Source organism: Typopeltis vanoorti, chromosome 12, assembly GCF_054136105.1.
Source record: "Typopeltis vanoorti isolate ZY-2024b chromosome 12, IOZ_Tvanoo_1.0, whole genome shotgun sequence".
NCBI classification, from domain to species: domain Eukaryota; kingdom Metazoa; phylum Arthropoda; class Arachnida; order Uropygi; family Thelyphonidae; genus Typopeltis; species Typopeltis vanoorti.
Window position 1 is genome coordinate 54,120,209 of NC_143560.1, and position 24,030 is coordinate 54,144,238.

General features: G+C 36.8%; 1 protein-coding gene across 1 annotated transcript in view; it reads left to right on the forward strand.

The window, feature by feature from the left end:
- fab1 (1-phosphatidylinositol 3-phosphate 5-kinase fab1) overlaps positions 1-24,030 on the forward strand; it is a 757,444-nt gene that overhangs the window by 19,223 nt on the left and 714,191 nt on the right. Inside the window, exons 2-3 of the mRNA XM_090401892.1 lie at positions 4,779-4,923; positions 13,479-13,798. Of these exons, the coding sequence (XP_090258018.1) occupies positions 4,782-4,923; positions 13,479-13,798 (462 nt within the window). The 5' untranslated portion in view covers positions 4,779-4,781. The remainder of the gene's footprint in view (positions 1-4,778; positions 4,924-13,478; positions 13,799-24,030) is intronic.

Sequence of the window (24,030 nt, forward strand, 5' to 3'; positions counted from 1 at the left end):
CTTCTTCACTAAAAATCATGCCTAAGTAGTTGAAATGTTTTATTTGTTCTATAGGTTCTCCATTCACAATGCAGTTGATATTTTCAATGATTCTGCCTATTTTCATTGTCTTTGTCTTTTAATGCTGATCTTCACACCATATCTACTACAACAGCTATTCAATTTAGTCAGGGAATCTTGCAGACTTATAGCGGATTTATTTAGAAGTATAACATCATCCGTATAAAGCAAAGAGCTGAGATTAACATCTTCAATTTTGATATCATGTTTAATACCACTTTCCTTCATAATGTGATCCATATAGATAATGAATAACAGAGGAGATAATGTACGTTGTTGTCTGACACCAGATTTAACATTAAACCATCTTCCTGTACTTCCTTCAATTCTAACTGCTGACTTACAACTCAAATAAAGACTAAGTATTTCTTGATAAAATGTCCCATTGACACCATATAACTGTAGCGTTTTGAATAGCTTATCTCTTGGCACCTTTTAATATGCCTTTTCCAAATCTACAAAACTTAAATACAGATCTTTTTTATATTCCCATGATTTCTCAACTATCTGTCGTAAACTGAAAATCTGATCCTGACAATCTCTATTTAGCCTGAATCCAGCTTATTCTTCACCAAACTTTTCTTCTACAATTCTTCTCAATCGTTTCTCAAGTATACTTGCATATATCTTACCAGGAACACTCAGTAGGGAAATACCTCTGTAATTCGCACATTCCGTTTTATTTCCCTTTTTATATATGGGTACTATGAGAGCTCTACTCCAATCATCGGGAATTCGTCCCTCTGTCCAGGCCCTCTGAACTATGCAGTGCAGCCACTGTAAGACTTTCGTACCATCATACTTCAGTATTTCTGATCGAATATCATCTACTCCTGCTGCCTTTCCACATTTCAAGCCTTTGATGGCTTTTTCTACTTCAAGTATGGATATGTATTCTTGACTGAATGCCTGGTCAGTGTTTTTTACCACTGTGCTGTCATCACTGCTTATTTCATTTAGCAATTTTTTGAAGTAATTACTACTTACTTCAAGTATATCTTTTTCTTCCGATTTCATGTCACCTTTATCATTTCTAATTCCTTTTACAGCATTCTTTCCTCCATTTCTGAGCTTCTTTAACAATCTCCAGAATATCTTGTCACCTTCTTTATATTTATTTTCTATGTTCTTACCAAAGTCCTCTCATGACTTTTGTTTAGCTAGTTTTGCAGAGTGTTTAGCTTTCTTACATTTGTCTCTGTATTCTCTAAGAGCACAAGCTACTTATTTGCCAGGAACTTTTGATAAGCTTTCTTCTTTTCTTTTACTGCCTCTTTAACTTCCTTTATCATTTCTAATTCCTTTTACAGCACTCTTTCCTCCATTTCTGAGCTTCTTTAACAATCTCCAGAATATCTTGTCACCTTCTTGATATTTGTTTTCTATGTTCTTTCCAAAGTCCTCCCATGACTTTTGTTTAGCTAGTTTTGCAGAGTGTTTAGCTTTCTTAGATTTGTTTCTGTATTCTCTAAGAGCACAAGCTGACTTATTTGCCAGTAACTTTTAATATGCTTTCTTATTTTCCTTCACCACTTTAACTTCTGTCCACCATGGAGTTCTGATTTTTCTATATTTACAGACAACCTCACCACATGCCTCTGGCTGTATCAATCAATCAAGGTTTTCTTCACAGCTTGACACTGAATCTCCAAGGCTTGGTTCTTGTTCTCAAACTCTTTCATTTTTTCTTCAATAATCTTTGTGTATTTTAGTCTACAGTTCACATCTGAGAGCTGCTCAACTTTTATTCCCTTTAAAACTTTCTTACGTGTTATTCTTTTCAATATGAAATTCAATTTTATCCTGCTCAAGACTAAATGGTGATCACTTCCAATTTCAAAACCTCTGTACGTCTGGTGTTCTGCACCAGGGAGAAAACATCACTATCAACAATAACATAGTCAATGAGACTTTTCTTATTCATTGCCTCTTCTCTCCATGTGAATTTGTGCACATTTTTATGTTGGAACATAATGTTAGTAATAACCGGTCCATGTCCTGATCAGAAATCGAACATGTATTTGCCATTATTATTAATTTTTCTATTTTCTCCTAATTTTCCCAAAATATTTTTGTATGTCTGACAATCATTTCCTACTCTGCTATTTAGATCCCCAACAAGGACCAACTTTTCCTTTTTCTTTGTGTCAGTTGTTTTCTCTAAAGCCTCAAAAAATTCCTGCACTTCTACCTTAGTAGAACCTTCTATGGGTCCATAGGCACAAATAAGTCTCATTCTCATATTTGCCCACATCACTCTACTTGAGACTGCCCACCATTTAAGAAGATTAGCCTCGTATTTAGTGTTGAATACTATGACTACTCCTTCTTTTCTGTGAATGTCATTGTCTGAATATAACATTTTGTATTTATTTCTCAGAAAGATCTAACCAGTTTTTGTCTTTTTTTGTTTCAGTCACCTCTATTATGTTGATCTGGTACTCATCTAATTCCTCAGCTAGCTCCATTTCTTTGCCTTTCAGGCTTATTATATTAATGGTACTGATCTTTAACTCTGGTGATGTTGTGTTGCGGTGTGTTTTAAGATTTGTTCCAGTAGCTGACTTTTCTCTGTTTGCACTGGTTCCCTCGCTAGAACAGTGGGACCTTGTTTAACTGGGCAATGCCCCACCTAGCATGAAATTCTGCCATGTTGTACCATCATTTTTTATTTTGGTTTAAGCCAATAAAGAATACAATTTGGTCGGCTAAATCCCAAAATGCTAGCCCATTCTCATTTGTTCAGTATCCAAGTAGATACCTAACAGGGTGCACCACAAGAAGGTGAGGATTGGACGTTAGGTCAGAAGCCTTGATCGGTTCTCTGCATTCCTTTAAAGGCTATGTGGAGGTCTCCTCTCAGTTATATAGCTTTGACCCTTAAGCACCCCGATTCAAGACTATTGGATCTGATAATAGTGTCAGAGGATTTGACCATAACTGGAGTAGTCACCCCCCCCCCATCCCTACCAATTTGTGGTAGAGTGATTATGCAGCCTTGTTGTGGGATTAACCAAGGATGTGGAGTTTTCTGTTAAGACAAGCATATGTGAAACCACAAAGCAAGTGCTTGTAACAAATTTAAAAAATAGCTTGGCGTAGAACCATAGCAGAAACTGCAAAGGAGATGTTAGGAAAACGCTGTCAGACTGTATTGCCAGTGTCAATACATTAGGTCAGTTTCTACTAGGAGGATGAATCAGATGAGAGTTATGTAGATGAATAGCATCATTAAGCTATTGATATGAAGCCCAGAGAAGTCCTAGGATCGAGGTGGCAAATTATAAGCTGATCAGTGTCTCATGAGTGGTGGTTGTGGTTAAGACCTATGTTCAGGAATAAGTGGATCAGAATATGATATTGTGGTGAGAAGGATTGGTGGTCTTGCCATAATAATTTACTCACTGTGTATAATAAAGTGACATTTGAGTTTAAATAAGGAAAATGACTTTTACCACAATATTTCTAGTTTTGTGAAGGCATTCAACAGGATCTTGTGAAATAAATAAATAAATAAAATAAAAAATCATTCGCAAAAAAAAAAAAAATCAGTTATGCAAATCAGAGTAAATGAGGATGGACATGAAGCTGGTGACCTGAGTAAGAGGATGACTGTGATAGATAGCAAGAAAGCAGTAATTGTAGAGCAGAATCTAGGAGAAGGAAAAGGTGATCAGTGGTGTGTCATAAAAGACACATAAGTGTTGTGCTTGGAATATACAAATTACACTCCTTTTAATTTTATAGTAATGATAGCAAACAGGAAGTTGAAGTTCAGGGGATATATTGCAAAAGTGAAATAGCAAATAAAGGTTTGCTGGAATGTGAAAAACACTGATGAATAAGAAAGTTATTGTCCTTATTAAAAGGCCTTGAATCTACTAGATCTGGATCAACTATGATGCTCAGATTTGATTTCCTGGGTTTTGGTAGTGGGAAGAATAAGAAGTGTTGGAGAGGATTCAGAAGTAGGTGACCAAAATGGTAACAGGTCTCTGGGAAATTCTTGCTGTGAAGATTGATTACAAATTTGTGGGTTGTGAAATTTGGTAATTAGATGGAAAAGAGGAGAGATAATGCAAGATATGGTACTAAGTAGATTTTATATGATTGATGCTATGAAATTTTTCAGTACATGATAAAAGAAGAAATAATAAGGGATCAGATATCTCTTGTTGTTTCCACATTAATTATTTATATAAATTGAGTGTGTGATTAGCAAGAATATGAGCACAAAATATTTGTGCTTGGAGAATGAGTGATGAATGAGTGGAATGGGTTTTGGGGGAGTTTTAAGTGCATTGTAGGTGAACAAGTTTAAAGGTTTTCTTTTTTTTACTTGATTTCTCCCTCTTCACAAGAGCTTATAAACCTATTGTACATTAGTACTGGTACCATAGGTGGACTTTGGGATAGATAATCCAGGAACCATTTTGGAGACCAAATAGGGAACTTTTTTTTTTAATAAACCACTTCAAGTCTTCAATAGATGGGGGTGGTGATAGTCTCGCACTGGGAAGTAAACTTCATCTACCACCTAAAGACATCCACGATGCCTGGGGGCAGGGGATTTAAACCTATAGCCCTGTTGTTGGGGAGTGGGTACACAACCACTTGTATTATATATTATGGTACTGTGAACCTCTTGTGGAGATGTCCAGGAAATATTGCTATTATTAATAGTATATTGTTTCACTCTTACATGTCTCTTTAATTAGGAAATGCAGAAAGACGAGAGTCCTAAACTTTTGGCAAAGAATTTGGAGTCACCCACCTCACTGACAGAATTTGCTCCATTAAGTCCTGAAATCAAATCTCAGGGATCATCATTTTCTTTCATCAATTTTTTTAAAAGAAATAAAAGTAAGAAAATTTAATTTGTTTTTTTATTATAAATATTCACAATTATAAGAACACTATTACAAAATTTTAGTTAGTTTAAAATATATCTGTTGATAAACTGTGCATAAAAACAACAACTAGTTTTTCAAAAGTTTGAATAGTTTTAATATTTTCAATGCTAAGAAGTTAACCAGATAACCAGAAGGAGACCTCTATGTAGCTTTAGAATGCAGAGAACCAACTATTATTTCTGACATAAAGTCCAATACTCGTATTCAGATGGTACACTCCATCAGTCAGTATGTACTTTTTCATTTGTCATTTCTGCTGCCTGATTTACTTTGATCTTTTCAAACAGGAATGGGCTATAAATTTGGGACTTAAGCAACCAGATTGTTTTCTGTATTGGTTTAAACCAGATATAATTATGATGGTATCAAATGTCATCTAGCTGGGATGTTGGACTGTTAAACAAGGCTACTGTTTCATCATGAAACCAAGGCAAAAAGTCACAGTGAAAAGTCAACTACTGGACTAACTTCAAACTGAATGAAGGGAAGATAGACACCATTAACATATGGAATATCAGTTTGAAAAAAAGATGGAATTACAGAATATATCATATTAGCATATTGGCATTATTGAGATAAAGACAAAAACAAGTGAGATATTTCTATAAAATAACTATATGATATTATATTCAGGCAGGGACCATATACAGCATTGGGCAGATGAGGGTAATGTTATCTGTGAGAGTCAACATAGATTTGTGAAGGGGTGCTCTTGTTTTAGTAATATGCTAGCCTTTTATAATAAAGTTACAAGAACATTAGATGAGGAAAAGGCATATACTGCCATTTTCTTTGACTTAGCGAAGGCATTTGAGACGGTGCCACATGATAAGCTGATTTAAATTGCACCACACGGGTCTGGATGTCAGATTGGTCAACTGGATTCAGGATTGGCTGCCTGATAGGTATCAGAGAGTTGTGTATGGCGGGGCAGTTTCAAGGAGGAAGAGGATTACAAGTGGCATCCCACAGGGCTCAGTACTGGGACCTATATTGTTTAACCTTTATATCAATGACATTGTCAGTGTATTGCAAGGGGATATTCAGTTGTTTGTGGATGATGCGAAGCTGGGAAGGATTATTAGTAATAATGCAGATGTCGTAGCCCTGCAAGAGGATTTGAATAAGCTAGATAGATGGGCAAATGAATGGGGGGAGGTCGGTTTAATGCGGCAGAATGTAAGGTCAAGGTTTGGGAAACATCGATGGGACGCTGCATATTCTATGGGAGGAGTTATACTGGAGGAAGTAGGGAAGACAAGAGATCTGGGGTTGATGATTGATAGAAACCTGAAATTTAGGGAACATATTGCAAAGGCGGTGAAGGTAACACAGAGGATTGCTGCAATAATGAGAAGGACACTGACCTGCAGAGATAAAAGGGTTATCATTCCGTTGTATACGTCTCTGATCAGACCACACTTAGACTATTGTTCTCAGATTTGGTCCCCAGGATTTGAAGGGGATAAATTAACTGTGGAAAGGGTACAAAGGCAGATAACAAAGATAGTTTCAGGACTGTACAATGTTAGTTATGAGGATCAGCTGAGGGAATGTGGACTGCAGAGTTTGGTGGTTAGAAGGAGAGGTGATATGATTGAGACTTTTAAATTGTTGAGAGGTAGTTACAGGGTTGACACTGGGGAGTTCTTTTGCTTGGTTGAACAGTGGGAAGGAGTGATGACAAGAGGCCATCCCTGGAAGTTATGAAAAGAAACTGTGAGCAAGAGGGTGAAGAATGGTTTCTTTGCATGGAGGGTAGTTGAACCATGGAATGCATTGCCTGATGGAGTGGTGAGAGCGAGAACGGTCAATGAGTTTAAGGAGTGGTATGATAGACTTTGTGTTTTTTAGGGGGGACCTCCCCTCAATGAGTCTTGATAGACTTTGTGTTTCTTAGGAAGGATCTCCCACGATGAGTCTTTTGACTCCATGGAGGCCTGAATAATAAAAATAATAATAGTGATCAGGAATGGAAAGAGGATATTCAATACCAAATATAAAGATAAACTTTAATTGGCAGATGATTTCAAAATGGCAAATTGGACAGACTTATTTTTGCCTGTGACCACACAGAAAATGATAGCAGGGAAGTAGAAGAGGAATTTTCAAGTCAGGACATCTAACAAAGGAAAAGGAGATCAGGAGAGAAAATTAATGCTAGACATCAAGAACAGTAATAATGATAATAAGTATACTCTAGATTTCTGTTCTCATCATGGATTAGTAACTTCTAACACTGTGTTGAAACATAAAGATATCTATAAATTCACATGGAGAGAACACATAAGATACAAATCTTATAGCTACTTTTCCAGCAGAGGTTGATCGATTGGTAGAGCCTCTGCTACTAATGGCTCACGCAAAAAGTTAAGCAAGTTTTAGCGCAGTTAGTATTTGAAAGGGGAACAATCTTCCGATGCTATTGGCACACTCTCCCTCGATGAGTCTTTTGACTCCCTGGAGGTGTCACATAATAATAATAATAGATTGTTATTATTGCGATTCAAAGTAGGAAGTGATCACCATTTAGTTTTGAGCAGGATAAAAATAGTATTTATAGGTATTTGAGGAGGATAAATATATTAATAGTATTAAAAAGAAAATATATATGGTTGTTTTAAAAAGAATGAACATCAAGTTGCTTTCAGAGGTGAACTTGTAGACTCGAATATGCAAACTTATTCTCATCAAAGATTAGGCATTTGCCTATTCTGGCTTCACTAGTCTTCCTCTTTCTTGCTCCTTTCCTTTAGTCTATATTTATTCACATCTTTTAGTAGCTGATATCTTTCCATTTCTCTCTTCTAATGTCTTCTGTTTTATATGTTCTAATTTTGTGCATCGTTTAATTCTTAAAAATCTCATTTCTTCTGCCTGATTTACCTTGATCTTTTTTTAACAGTCCATATTTCTGAACATAATAATTGAAAGCAGGAGCTGCCATATTCATTATCCTTTAATTGTGCTACAGATTTTCAGACATTTTTTTTTTCATGTATATCTTTGTCTTGTAAATTATGCAACCCAAATAATTAAACTCTGTCACTTGTTCTATTATTTTATCTTCATGACTATTTTCATAATATGATCTCAACCTTTTAATACCATGTTTATTTTTCATTTCCAAAATCTTTAAATTGCATCGTTGCCTTATTTTATCTAATATATGAAATGACTTTTGAAGGTCATTTCATGTATTGTAATATAATCTGATTGTCTGCATGCTGCATTGTATTAAGAAGTCTTCCAGTTAACTGGATACCCAATATATTGGTGTTTTATATATTTTTATAATTTAATCAATATGTATCTTGAATAGAGTTGGAGAGCTAATTATATTCCCTTCTTACACCTTGATTAATTCCAGTCTCTTTTGTTAATATATTACCTAATTGTAACTTTATTTTCATGTATTTATATAAACTTTGTATAGCTTGTTCTAAATGTAATCCTTATTTTTTCTTTTTTTTCATTATACCGTATAAATTTTTTTTTTTGTGTGTGTATTTTATCAAAAGCTACCTCATAATCTTTAAAGGTTTTATGCATCTCCAAATTAAATTCTAGTCCTTTCAATAATTTGTTTTAAAACATAGTTGTTATCTATGTTTTAAAATTGTATGCCAGTCTGTGTGTGTGTGTGTCTGAAGTTGTTGTTAATATGTTAGAGAAGTTGGCAAGGATTAGGATTAAGAAATGGGTTGATAATAGCAGTATTCTTTATGATGGTCAGCATGGGGTTTGTTAAGGGAGGTCATGCTTTAGCAGTCTGCTTATATATTACAACAAGGTAACAAATTCACTGGATAACGGAGATGCATATATAGTATCTTTATATATACACTTTATCAAAGGCATTTTTCAAATGCTTTTGATAAAGTGACACATAACAAGCTGGTCGCTAAATTGAAACAGATGGAATTAGATAACAGAATGAGTTGGATAACTGATTGGATTTCAGATAGGTATCAACAGGTAGTGTGTGGAGGAGTGGTATCCCAAAAGAGGGAGGTCATTAGTAGAGTGCCACAGGGATCTGTTTTGAAACCATTATTGTTTAACTTGTATTAACATACAAGTTAAACAATACAAGTTAAACCAGTCCAAATGACATTTGGACTGATTTAATTGGAGATATGCACAGTGGTGTAGCTAGAGCTTTTGCCGCCCAGGGCGGTCCCTGAGTTTGCCACCCCTCTCAATACACACCAGAAATACTACAAAAAGTCAAAACTATGTACTGATATATGGAAATAAATTAAAACACCATGGTTATTTTTGAAGTAAAACTTTAATTTCAACATTCTAAAATGTTATTTTCTTGCTTTTCATTAGCAAAATCGTCGATGACATTGTCGAAGTCTGTTTCATCACTCAGTTTGCTGTTCTATGGATAGTATAGTAAGATTTCTTAAACGCAAAGTGTCACCTGCAGCAGTCCATCCCCTTTTCCCAAGCTACGCCACTGTATATGCAACTGTTTACTGGTGATGAAAAAGTGGGAAGACCTATGAGAAGTGGAGCAGATGTCTCCTTGCAGGAAAATCTCAGTAGATTGTGAGTTGACAAGTGAGTCGAGATATCAATTAAATGCTGCAAAGTGCAAGGTCTTGAAGTGTGGTAAGCAAGGTTGGACTGCAGAATATATAATTAATGGAGAAATTTCGAAGGTAGTGGAAGAGATGAGCAATCTAGGAGTGAATTTGGACGGAGACTTGAAGTGTCACATTGCAAAAATTGTAAGAACATCTAAATGGATTATAGCAGTAATGAGGAAGATATTGATATGCAGAAACAAAGATGTTATGATTCTCTTATATGAAGCTTTGATCAGACCACATATGGATTGCTGTTTGCAGATTTTGTTGCCTTGTTTTCAAGGGGATGTATTGGAGAGGATCCAGAGAAAGTTTACTAAGTTAGTGTCAGGTCTCTGGAATGACAAAGTGAGGAAATTCACCTTGCAGAACATTGTGAAGAGAAGGAATATCATTGAGAAATATAAGTTGGTGAGGGATGTTACCAGAGTAATGTGGAGGAGATTTTTCATAGAGTAGAGGGAGACAAAAGTAGAGCAAGGAACCATCCTCAGAAGTTGCATAAGGAGAGTGAGAAGCAGGTTCTTCATATGGAGAGTGTTTGGTGAGTGGAATGCATTGCCAGAGAATGTGGTGAGTGCAGAATCTGCTAATGGATTTAAAGCACAGTTTGAGGATCTTTTTGCATGAGAGAGTATGGACCTCCTGTGACGAGTCCTTTGACTTCATGAAGGTCAGATGTTAATAATAATAATAGCCATCTTCTATTTTATTAATAAATTTATCTCAAGAATCTTGGGTGGGTCTTCTTTACTATGGTTTTAGCTATGTATCTTTTGTTTTTGTATCCCCCCCCCCCCCCGATTGCTTTATTTTTGAAGGAACAATCCATATGCTATTTTTTTTTCTTTTTCTTTTATTGCATTTTCTATATCTTTGCTCCAGCTTGTCCAAACATTATTAATATGTTTCTTTTAATATTTTATTTTTATTTCCAAGTTCTTCAGAGACCACTTTATGAAATTATATTATTTTCCATTCTTCTTCATCTTCATTAATTTCAACTTCCTTTAAGTAATTTGTTAATTGTGATTGATATTCCTATGCTTTCTTCTTGTAATAGATATATTTTATATACTGTTCTATTTGTTGTTTTTTCATATTTACTTTTATCATTTAGTTAATATTTTTAATTTGAAACTACTAAATAATGATTTCAAAAGATTTCATTTTGTCTGTAAATATTCATCTCTTACACATGGAGATAGTTTATGATTAGTAATGATAGTCAATTATACATCTTTTTCCTGTACCTTGCAAGTATATTTATTTATAATTTTTTTTTTTTTCAAAAAAAGTATTAGTTCTTTTAAAATTATTGAAAATCAGAACTCTAAAAGTTGACCATTATTATTTATGCAAATTTCTCCCTATTGACCTAAAACATTTGGGATTGGATTATTTCTGATTAGCATTAATATATAGTTATTTATATAGTTATTTTTATTTCATTTATTTGACTGCTTTTGCAATTCATCAAAAAATTGTTCAGAATTCTCTTTTCTATTTTATTCAGGCTATATCGACTCCTATAATATTTAGGTAGCTTCTATTTGTTTTTATTTAACTGTTATACAGTAATTTGATCATTTACAAAAGTGTATTTTTTTATTCTATTTTTCTATTTATTATAATTTAAAATGGCCACTCCACTCAAAGCTCAGATATGTTGGTCCACTACAGTATATGACATAATATTGTATAACCATCTGTATCTTTTGTTCCAGAGAATCTTGCAGAGACTTGTATTGGATTTATTTAGAAGTATAACATCATCTGTATAAAGTCAAGAGCATTAACATCTCCAATTTTGATATCAGGTTTAATACCACTTTACTTCATAATGTGATCCATATAGATGATGAATAACAGCGGAGATAACATGCACCCTTATCTCACACCTTATCTGATTTAACATCAAACCATCTTCCTGTATGTCTTCAGTTTTAACTGAAGGATGTACAGGAACTAAGTATTGCTTGATATAATGTCCCATTTACACCGTATAATCAAACAAGTTTGCTTGCTCATGAAGTATCTTCATGACTAGGCTACTTGTATATAGAGGCTAATGACTTCATATTAATTGCCTTGGTATTCCATAATACAAGGCACACACACACACTCTACAGACATGCATAATTTATGCAAAGAGCTATCACCCAGGCCAGTTTCGACCTTTATTGAAATCTCATCAGTAGAGCCTGACCTAGAAGATATAGATACCAAGGGTGAAGTAATGCAGACGTTGTTGGAGGGTTCATGGAGTATTAACAGTACTGGGCAAAGATTAAAAACTATTTTAATTATTCCAATGTTTTGTCTCAATCACAGAGACATTTTCAGGGAGCATGTGCGTGCACACACACACACACACACACACAACAAAACTAAATGAACCACATGAATGTAAGAATCGAGCCCCCCCCCATTTGGTGGATGTCCTCTTTGGGCATCTGTTAAAAACCTAGCTTGTAAAATGGGATCTGGAATGATTAGTGTTTCCCAAATTTTGGAAAGTTTTTTGCATCTGTATGTATTTAAATAGGCTAATTTCCGAGTACACCTGCAAATTCCAAAAAAAGTCTTTCTTTTTTAAATTTACTGCAATGGAGCATGGTGTTTTTTTCCCCAGTTGATCCTATGGGTGGGTGGTATCCGATGCATGGTCTGCAAGACCAGACTGATCATAGTCATGATTGCAGATATTTTTTGTTGTTCTAAGTGGATGATCTACCGGTGGTGGATCTTCCACCACCGGTAGATCATCTTTTTACATATTAGATCATCTTTTTACACATTAGCTAGTGGCTGATCTAGCCACTAGTTAATGGGTTTGTCCATAGTATGCCAACTTGCTGGAACAGGGCGCCTTACATACATCAGGAACTGAGAGAGGAGGGAGCTTATCTTTAGTGGAGCAGATAAGGGTAGCTAGTTTTAAGTGGGGCTTAAAGGCTGTATTTCTTTAAGAACCTGGTTATTTTTTGGATGTACCCCAGACATAGTAGATGGCAATGGCATGCCTAAAAATTTTTTTGAAGATATAGTCATGGATTGGGGGATGGGTTGATTATTTTTTTTACTCTGTAGGAACTGATATGGTTGAGTTCTGTTGAGAGAGAGAATGGCTTCACTGGAACAAATACTGTAAGCTCTATTGGTTGTTTTAATTATTTCATATTCTTGAGAAGGGTGGTGATGAGCAAGTATGTGAATGTATCTGCTTGTGTGTGTGAGTTTCCTGTATACTGTGATGGAAAGATGACCATTAGGAAGATGTATTACTAAAGTTCTAGGAAAGGTAGACTGTTGTTAGTTTCCTTTTCCATCATAAACTGGATTCTTGGATGTAGACTATTGAGGTAACAGTAGAAGGAGTCTAATTCTGGGCCATGAGGCAAAGTGAATTTTTTTTACTTCTTTCCAACCTACAGGTTGTGGATTGATATCCCACCATAGCATGATTATTTTTGAATGTCTTTAGGATATGAAATGACTTTTATCATCCATTTGAAACCACTGCCTTGCTTGCACATTGGAGGCCTGAAGTGGTTTGCAAACATTCCCTATTTGGTTTTCAGAGTAGGATTCCTAGAAATACAAGAAAAAAAAAAGAGAGAGAGAGAGAAATTATTGCTATAAATTCTCTTTAAATGCAATAAATAAATGCAAATGTTTTAAGAACTGATTGCAGTTTATGATACAGAAAATGTGTTAATTTAAAAATAAAATAAAATAACCCTCATATCAACATGAATTTCACTTACAACAACCAAGACATAACTTCTATAATTCTGTCATTTATTAATCATTGAAATCATTCCTGCTATGTTTCTATATATATAAAAAAAGTATTCTTTATGAAGTTTAATTAATTTATATATATTTATTTGTCATGCAGAGGAAAGTTCTGCTTCATTTGATGGACTTGCATCTCCTCCTATTCCTTCTGTCCAGCCATCATTTGAAGAGCATTTAGGATATACGAGTCAAAAACAAGGCATAAAATTCCCTCGAGTTTTTTCACCTCATCATGAACATTATCAAGAGAATCCTTTAGAAAGAAAAGTGGAGTTATCTGATAGTAATTATCAAACACCTCAGTTACATTTGCCTCCTGATATCAGCATACATCAAGATCAAGATATAGATATTTTATATAGAAGAAGTATGACAAATGTATTAAAAAGAATAGCAAATCTTTTAGACAGAAAAGATTCTGTAAGTGTCAGTTGGTGTATCCATTATATTAATGATGTCTCATTTATATGTTCACATCTATTTATAATATGTTAAACTGGAAATTGAAATATTCTTATAATTATATAGGTATCTCTAGCTCCATGAAGTTAGAAGACTCATTGCAGGAGACCCATGTTAATCATTATCCACACAGCACTTATCCTACCTCTCCTTAGTTCATTCACTGTCAGGCATTCACAACTACCTATTCATTCACCAGTTTTCAAGAAAAGTAACTTTATAAGTTTCTATCATGTTGTCCCCCTCTCTTCCACCTGTTAACTCTGCAGCTCACATACATTCAATCTATCCTTCTATCTCTACCCAGTAGTGATAGAAGATGCAGCTGAATCATAACCTTATAAAGAGGGATATAACTTCCCTTTCTTTACTTGTCAATATGTTCTTCAACATCCAAGTAATCCTTTGAGCTATTTTGCCAAGTTTTGTATTCTGCCCTCTGAACTTCAACTCTCTGTCCATCATTACCACCAAGTCCCTAGCTTTATGAATTTCCTGTAATACAGTACCATCAGTATGATATTTTTCTCCTGAAGTGCATATCCTTAAATTTTTGCAATATTAAACTGATAACTATTATCCCTTGCCTACACTGCCAATCTATTTAAATTATAGTGCAGGATATCTATATCACCTTTATCAATTATTGCCTCTCCCTAGTTTTGCATCATCAGCCAGCAACTGAATACCCCCCCCCCTCCACCTACCAATAATTTCCTATATGATTAATATACAAGTTAAAGAGTACTGGTCCTAGACAGAGCCTTGAGGCACTTTACTAGTCATCCTCATTCACTTAGGTTCCAGTCCACTGTATACTACTCTCTGATGTTTGTCTGTCACTCCTCTCCCCTACCACATCACCAGCTTCATGTCCATTCCTGAAGCAAAGCAATGCTACACCACTATACATTATCATATCCTATCCATTCCATTCCTGAATTTTACTGTCAGCCAACTTTTTTTAATACTTACTTATCTACCACTTACCACTAGTTACCACTGGAGTGGTAACTAGTGGTAAGTGGTAGATAAGTAGGTATGAGGTGTTTGAGGTGAAAAAACTTCCAACATCTTTCTCTAATCCAGAGTAATTTAATAATAAGGTGTGATGCCTTTTGGCAACTTTTACATGGAAATATGACTTCTGCATTGCTTCAACCTTGGTATCACCTCTGGGTCTGGCTTCCACTAAAGAGACCTCGATAAAAGTTGAAACCGGTCTGGGTAGTGACCCTTCCCATAATGCATAGCATTATACATGTCCACAAGGATATGTGATTTGCATTATGAGATACTAAGGCAAGTGATGAAAAGTTAGCCCACCTTTGCCACGAGTTGCCCCAGTCCTGAAGATACTTCAGGCACAAACTTTGTTTGTTTACACTTGGATAAAGGAGTAAACTAAATATATAATTTATACTCCAGAGATACTAATTGGTCATATTTACATATTAACTTTAATGCATACATACATATTAAAGTTTGTATTTTCTGTAAATAAAAACACGATGATGTGACCATAAAAATTACACGTTACTTCTCGAACCCTATGTTATTAAACTTTTTGTTTTATACACATAACCATAACTAAAAAAATAAGTAAGAAAAGTATCCTAAATTGCCATTAGAAATGTGTGTCATAATCATGTTTCATATAGTTTAACATTCATTATCATAATGGCTGAATCTAGAGCCATTTTCTGCATATATGGAGTTAATTTTGTGTTTCTTAAAATTGCAATTAAAATACTCCATTTGAAATGACCTACCAAATTTTAATAGTCATCTTGAGTGGCAAATTTCAAAAAATTTAACCAGGCTAAGGAGGAATTATTATGATTTCATGTCATTTTTCCAATTAAAAGCATTTCAGTTATAGCAAAAAGTAATCTATCTATCTATCTATACACACACACATATACAGGGTGTCCCTGAATTCATGGCCCAAACGTGAGGGGGATGGTAGTACACACTGAAACCACCAATATTCGTCATAGAATATGTGGCTGCAAATGCAGTGAGGAGTTGGAAATGAAGGACAGACGCAGGTTTCCAGAGTGGCATTTATTGGAGATCATTACAACAAATGCTCAAATGTCCGCCCACCAACATTGATGCATGCGGCACAATGGCAGAGTAGTGATTAGCGTACCTGCTCGTAAACACCGGGCTTGTCACGCACATCGCCTGCTGCGACAGACAGTCGGGCTACCAGATCCTCCAAGGACTGCACGGGCATCTCATACACAACACTCTTCAAATGTCCCCACAGAAAGAAATCAAGACAAGAAAGATCGGGCGATCTGGGGGGCCACGGGATGGGACCACCACGACCAATCCATCGGTTCCCAAATGTGGCATTAAGATGCTAACACACATCCATGCTGAAATGTGAGGGTGACCCATCGTGCTTAAACCACATATGGGAGGGGATGGCGACTTGAACATCCTGAAGCAATTCCAGCAAAACCTGTTGCAAAATACGGTACGTTTGCCATCGAGGCAGTCCAGCAGTAGGTATGGTCCAATTAAGTAATCATGCACGATCCCCTCCCAGACATTGATGGCGAACCGTTGCTGGTTCAACTGTCAACGTGTACCATGGGGGTTCTGGCCCGCCTACAAATGCGCATTATGGACATTGACTACGCCTTCACGTGAGAAAGGTGACTCATCCGTAAGGAGCACATGAGCAGGGAAATCGGACTGTACAACACTTTGCTGGGCGAAATCCATGTGCAGGGGATAATCAACAGCTGTCAATGCCTGCTCTCGCTGCAAGTGATAGGGGTGTAGCCCTTCTTCATGCAGTACTTGCCAGACACTGTTCTGATGCACACCCAGGCTCCGGGCAGCAGATCACGTGCTTGTACCTGGGTTATCTGTCACCATACACAAGATGTCCTCGCTCATAGCTGGTGTTCTGACCATCCGTGCTCGTCCGGCATCATGTCGACTGACGTGCCTACCTCACACAGCTGACGGTGCAGTCGTGCAAACATTTTATGATCAGGCACATGGTACATAGGATATCGTTCACGGTACAGTCTTTGCACCTCTCTACCATTGCCCTTGACTACATCACACATCAGATGCATATTAGCTTTCTCTGCATTCGTAAACTGCTCCATCTCATTTCCAGTCGATGCTGAGAATGCTGGAGTTTTGCCGATCCAGCTCTTTTAAGTTGTGCCGCCTCGTCTGCGCCCCCTAGCCAGGTGCATTTGCGGCCGCATATTCTATGACAAATATTGGTGGTTTCGGTGTGTACTACCATCCCCTCACGTTTGGACCATGAATTCAGGGACACCCTGTATATATATCCATTAATGCCTTTTATTCCCTGGAGTAGGCAAGGCATCCCTAGTTTTTTTGAAGAATGGTGGGCACCTAATCTTCACCCTTAGCCATTACATATAGTTGGCTGGCTGTGTCATTGATTTTATTATTATTATTATTATTAAACAAGACCTCATGGAGTCAAAGACTCATCTAGGAGGTCCTTTTATCTCACACACATCTCATCATACCGGGTCTTAAACACATTCAAACTCCTTGCAGACACCACACCCTCAGGCAAGGCATTCCAATCATTCACAACTCTGCACGAAAAAAACCTGCCTCTCACTCCCCTACTCACACCCTCTTTATACAGTTTCCAGGGATGACCTCTGGTTCTCCCCTGATCTCCCACTATTCGCTGTAGAACTTCTCCACCATTGATCCTATAGCAACCCCTTACCAACTTGTAGGTCTCTATCATATCTCCTCTCTTCCTCCTGTCCACCAGACTCTGCAAATTACATCTTCTCAATCTTTCCTCATACTCGATATTCCAGAGGTTAGAAACTACCTTAGTCACTCTCCTTTGGACCCTTTCCAACATCTCTTCATCCTTCTGAAAACCCGGTGACCAAATCTGGGCACAATAGTCCATGTGTGGCCTAATCAAAGCCTTATACAATGGAACAAGAATCTCCCTACTTCTACACGTCAGTGTCCTCCTCATCATTCCCAGAAGTCTTTGTGTTGTCTTCACAATTTTGGCGATGTGACATCTAAATTTTAGATCCTTATCCACTATCACTCCCAGATCTCTTATTTCCTCTACTTCCAACAATATATTCTTACCAAGCATAAATTCTGCATCCCATCTTTGTTTTCCAAATTTTAAAACCTTACATTTTGCAACATTGAACTCACATCCCCATTTGCTTGCCCAAGCACTCAATTTATTCAAGTCTTCTTGCAAGGCCACAACATCTTCACTACTCTTTATGGTTCGTCCCAACTTTGCATCATCTGCAAACAACTGAATATCTCCATCCAAATCTTCGCCAATATCATTAATATACAAGTTAAATAGTAATGGCCCTAAAACAGATCCCTGAGGCACTCCACTAGTGACTTTCCTTTTCCTGGATATTGCACCCCCATACACAACTTGTTGATACCTATCAGATAGCCAGTCTCCAATCCAATGCACTAATCTAATATCCAACCCCATCTGCTCTAGTTTGACTGACAACTTATCATGAGGCACTCTATCAAAACCTTTTGCGAAATCCAAGTATATTACTGTGTATCCTTCTCCTCTGTCCAAGGAAGCAGTCACTTTATTGTAATAAGTAAGTAGATTACTAAAACACGACCTCCCTTTAGCAAATCCATGCTGTCCATCAAAGATTATACCATTGTTGTCAACCCAACTCTGGATTCTAGTTCTCACAAGCTTCTCCAACAACTTAACCACAACACCCGACACACAGATAGTCCTATAGTTTGATGCTTGAGTTCGATCACCTCCTTTATGAAGTGGCACAATCTTGCCCTCCTTCCACTCTTTAGGGACTTGACCAAGTGCAAGACTCATATTAAAAAAATATGTCAAGGCAGGTGTCAACTCTCTGGCACATTCCTTCAGAATACGCGGTGATATATTATCAAGTCCCACAGCCTTATTTACATCTAGTTTACTCAACTCCCCAAACACCTCTTGCTCACTTACAGTCAGTCTCTCCTCCCCATCATCAACTGCTCTTAATCTCTCCATGAAGTCACATTCACAAGATTGAAAGATCTTTATGAACTGCTCATTAAGTATTCCACCACACATTCTGCAACAGCTGTCTTTATACCATTTCCTCCAATCAATGTCATCCTTCCATAATCATTCTTTCTTTTGCTGGCTACATATCGAAAGAACTCCCTAGGATTCTTTTTAGCTTCATTAGCTAACTGCTGTTCATACCTCTCTTTAGCTGCTCTCACCAACCAAGTCACTCTCCTTGCCTGGTCTTTGTAGAACTCATGAAATTGGTTACTTCCACTTCTCTTATGCTGCCTCCACAATGCCCTTTTTCTCTGTATTGCATGCTTAATCTCTTTATTCATCCATCTCACACCTAACTTATTTAACCTTCTCACCCGTGGTATACATTTAGACATTGCATCCACTAAATATTTTTTGAAAATCCCCCAAGCTGCATTGATCTCTTTTCCAGCTAACTCCTCATTCCATGCTACACCTGCAAGCTGTCTCCTGAGCTCTTCATAATCACCCCCCTTGTAGTTCCACATATACCCTTTTTTCACAGAGGTCCTTGCACTGCTGGCAACCACCCAAGTAATCACCTCATGGTCACTTTCACCAATTGGTGGATGATTTGATACCTCATTGATAATTACATCCTCCGATGAGATGACCAAATCCAAGACCCTTAAACCTCTTGTGCCCTCTGTTACATACTGTCTGAGGTAGTTATCCCTCAAAAACTCAAGAAACTCATTTTCTTTACTTCCAGTTGCTATCTCTTCATTCCAGTCTATATTGCCATAATTAAAATCACCCATAATGATCACCCTTTTCTTATTTGCTTGGCTTATTTGACTATACATTTCACTATCACCACCATCCACATTACCAGGTCTATAACAACATCCCACCAAGTATTTGATTCTATTCACCTCTATCTCACACCATACTGCCTCAAAACCACTGGCCCCATTTCCCCCTTGCATCTCTACCTTGTATGGACATAACTCTTTCTCTATCATCAATAGCACTCCCCCTCCCTTTTTACACCTTCTATCCTCACGAAACACATCATACCTTTCCATCTCTATTCCTGTCAGGATGTCATCCTCATCTAACCATGTCTCACTTATTCCGACAATCTCTGGGTGCACAGACGCAATTAGTGCAACCATTTCATCCGCCTTGTTTCTTATACTTCTAGCATTGGTATACAAACACAACAACTCATTTCTGGATCTACAGCTAGTTCCGCTGATACCACTCACTCGATGTGATCTCTCCATGCTGGACCGGGCCATTTCCCTTTCTGCTTCTTCATTTTAGAACCCTTTGCAATTCCATCTGTTTCCTTTTGATCCCTGATCATCCCATTACTTTCCTGCCTACACATTCTCTCACCTCCTCTTGGAGCATCCACCTTTCTCACGCTGTGTATCCCTGTCCACCCTGAGCCTCCCCGTTTCCCTGCTCCTCTTGCACACCCATTCTCTCATTATCTATACTCATACCACTCACTTCCACATTCATTTCCACTCCTTCAATCTCTCCTGTCTTACTCTCCTGCTCTTCCACATCACTCCCCTCTTGATCTGATTCATTCTCTCTATTCACTTCTCTACCTTCCAGCAGCAGTCTCTCCAAGCGACTCACACCATAACCACTCAAATGCAGTCCATCTCTCCCATACAGCTCACTTCGTCCCTCAAACTCATTCCACACATTAACAAACTGTACTCCCATCTCCTCACACATTTCAGCCAGAATATCATTCATAATCCTTGCTCTCCGCCTCATTTCACCACAATCATACCTAGGCAACACACTGACCACCCTTCCTGTCACACTATTCTCCTTTATCTTTCCAAGCAGTCTCCTGACATTCATTTTGACATGCTCTTTGTTCTCTCTCAAATCATTTGTTCCAATTAATACAATTAACTCTTTTGCTCATTCCCGCCTCATGTTCAATGCCTCAATCACTCTACTCATTTTACCGCCTGGAAAACATACCTTGTGCATTTTATCCTCTAGCACACCTTTAATAATGGAGTCGCCATACAACGCCACTCGCTCATCTTTTGTTAACTCTTTCATGCCATCATGATTTATTTTAATAGTTTTGACCTGCATTCTCTTAATTTCATTCCGCATCCATTTCATTTCTTGCTTCATCCAATCCAATTCACCTTCTGAACCTCGCGACACATTCACTCTATCATTAAATCTTTCTAACTTTCTAACTCTCGACCCTCTCTTCTCACTTTCCCTCTCATTCATCCTTCTTTGTTTCCGTACTTTCGGTCCAACATACGTCCAACTTTCACTGTCATTCTTCTCACTTTCACTCTCACATATCTTTCTTTGTTTCCGTACTTTCGGACTAACATGCGTCCAACTTTCGCTATCATTCTTCTCACTTTTACTGTCATTCATCTTTCTTTGGTTCAGTACTTTCGTTCCAACATGCGTCCAACTTTCGCCATCAGTCATTCTTTTTTCGCTATCATTCATTCTTTCGATTTTTTTTACTTGCGGTTTCTGCACCACGCCATTTCTACTTTCATTCGTTCTCTCAATTTCGTTTCTTTCTGCCTCACTTTTGTCCCTTTTAACATCCGTTACGGTTGTCAAATCGCTCTTTTTCTTTTTTCCTGATTTTTTAACATTTTTTCACCTGTCTTTCTCGCCATTCTCTTTCAAACGTGCACTCACTACACAATCGGTACTAGCACTTTCTGTCATCAACTTCATATTCGCATTCATCAATTCCTCGTTCAGGTCACATTTCGCACACAACCTTCTTCCATCCGCACTAAACATCCACAAATCATTTATGTAATCGAAGGAATACATATAACAGACCTCACACTTAACGAACCTACTGAAATCCAAATTAAAATCATGGAATGACAATGCAGCCGCCATTTTTTTTCTCTGCAGGTTACTAGGTCTAATATTAACGTTTTCGTATTTAGTTTAAGCAAGAAAAAAAACCCCACACTAATAATATCGGTAGCGTACAACGTTTACAGCCGCTCTTACTTAAACAATTATGCATATATACTTAATTATTCCTAGTAAAACTTATCTGAATCAGGAGCTCTTCAAAGCACGTTCGTAGCGCTTGACCCACTAGCGCCCTCTCCCAATATTAATTTTAATAGATATTTAGAGAAAGAGAGCATGGTGGACATCTGCCACCATTCTCATAATCCCTAATCCTAATGCCGTATAAGTCTAATATTTAGACATATTTGCTGCTTTAAACTCATTATAAGTTTAAAGGAAATAATGCAGCACAGAGAACAATAAAATATAAGTTTATTGATCCTATTTTGGTCTCTTTCACGGAAATTCATCAGAGGGATAAAATCTCAAATATAAGCATGCACAAAAGAACTTAAAGCAGTAAGGAGAAGAAAATTCAGCTAAAAGCCTCAAGTCCTATGAAGGACACCCTTTTTAGGTACTATTGGCTAGTGTTAGCTGTTGGGTGGGAGACCTACGGATTAAAGATTCCAACTCTCGGGAAGTTTAACACATCCATATTAATTAATATTAAATTATTAATTAATATTTTAATTAATAGTTTATTAATTAACATATTAATTAATATTAAACTAGTTTATCTGCTGCTGATTCTAAGAAAAGCCTTTTGAGTTTGTATTTGTTGCAGTGAAGAACAGTATTTTTTTTTTCCGTTTGATTCTGTGCAAAGTATCCAAAGCATGGTCTGCTAGACCAGACTGATCTAGTTATGGTAGCAGATGTATTTCTTGTGTTCCTCTAGGTGGATGTTGGCAGATCTCCCAATTTGACCATAATAAGATAATCTGCAGGAACATGGAACCTTATAAACACCTGGAACAGAGAGGTAGCAGAAGCTGGCTTCCCTTATCCACTTTGCTAATGATCCGGTCCCTTCCTTCTCTGTTCCAGTTGTATACAAAGTTCCTTGTTTTTGCAGATTATCTTGTTATGGTCAAACTGGGAGATCTGCCTAGAAGAACACAAAAAATACATCCATCTTCATAACTGGTCAGTCTGGTCTTTGGATACTTTGCACAGAATCAAATTTAAAAAAAAAAAAAATACTATTCTTCACTGCAACAAATGCAAACTTGAAAGGTTTTTCTTAGAATCAGCAGCAGATTTGTTAAACCAGCCAATCTTAATCAATATGGATGTGTTAAACTTCCTAAGATTTGAGAAACCTTAATCCGTAGGTCTCTTGCTCAACAGTTAAGACTAGTCAGCAGCACCCAAAGAGGATGATTTCAGAACTTTTAAGTTTTAAGTTCTTTTGTGTATGCTTACACAAGTTTGAGGTTGTATCCTTGATGATGGCTCTGTGACAGAGATGAAAAAAGGATCTAATTAACTTATATTTTATTGTTCTTCCGTGCTGTATTCTTTCCATTAACCTTGTAAGGAGCTCTATATTATTGCCTGAAATAGTGTCAGTTCTTGCCCATGCCAGAGAACAATTAACTCAGGAGCTGGTTGAAGAAAGGCTTAGATAAAGTTCCTCTATCTGGTCATTAGAATTGAACTTACAACAGTCTTTCTTCAGGTGGCCTAGCATAATGAATGCACATGGCACTGACACAGGGATATATACAGGACTCCAGAAATACAGCTTAAATCTACTAGCCAGAAATAAAAAAATTTGCTCATCCAAGGTATTGGTTTACTTTATATAAATATGTTATAGGTGATGTAAAAAAAACACAAAAAAATTAAATGTTATGTTAACAAAACAAAGTAATACATTCTTTAATTCTCACTATACGTTATACGTAAATATAATTAAAGGAAAGCCTACAGAAATAGGCTTTCCTTTAATGTGTCCTTGAAATGTACACCACAACACAGCTCCTCACAACTGTTTGTGTTTTCTTTCGTTTATTGTTCATAATGAAGGATGAATTTATATAAATTATCCATGAATAATAATTTAATTGAAAAGACAATAAAATTCAAGAAAACAAGAAAGTAAGTAGCACTCAATGCGGAGCCAGACTTGATGATTATTGGTTTATTTTGTTGATGAAATTATACTGTAAGAAAAGTATATATGTGCATACTGTATATACACTGTCTACCAATGATCCAGACACCCCTGTTATTTGAAGTTATGGAACATTTC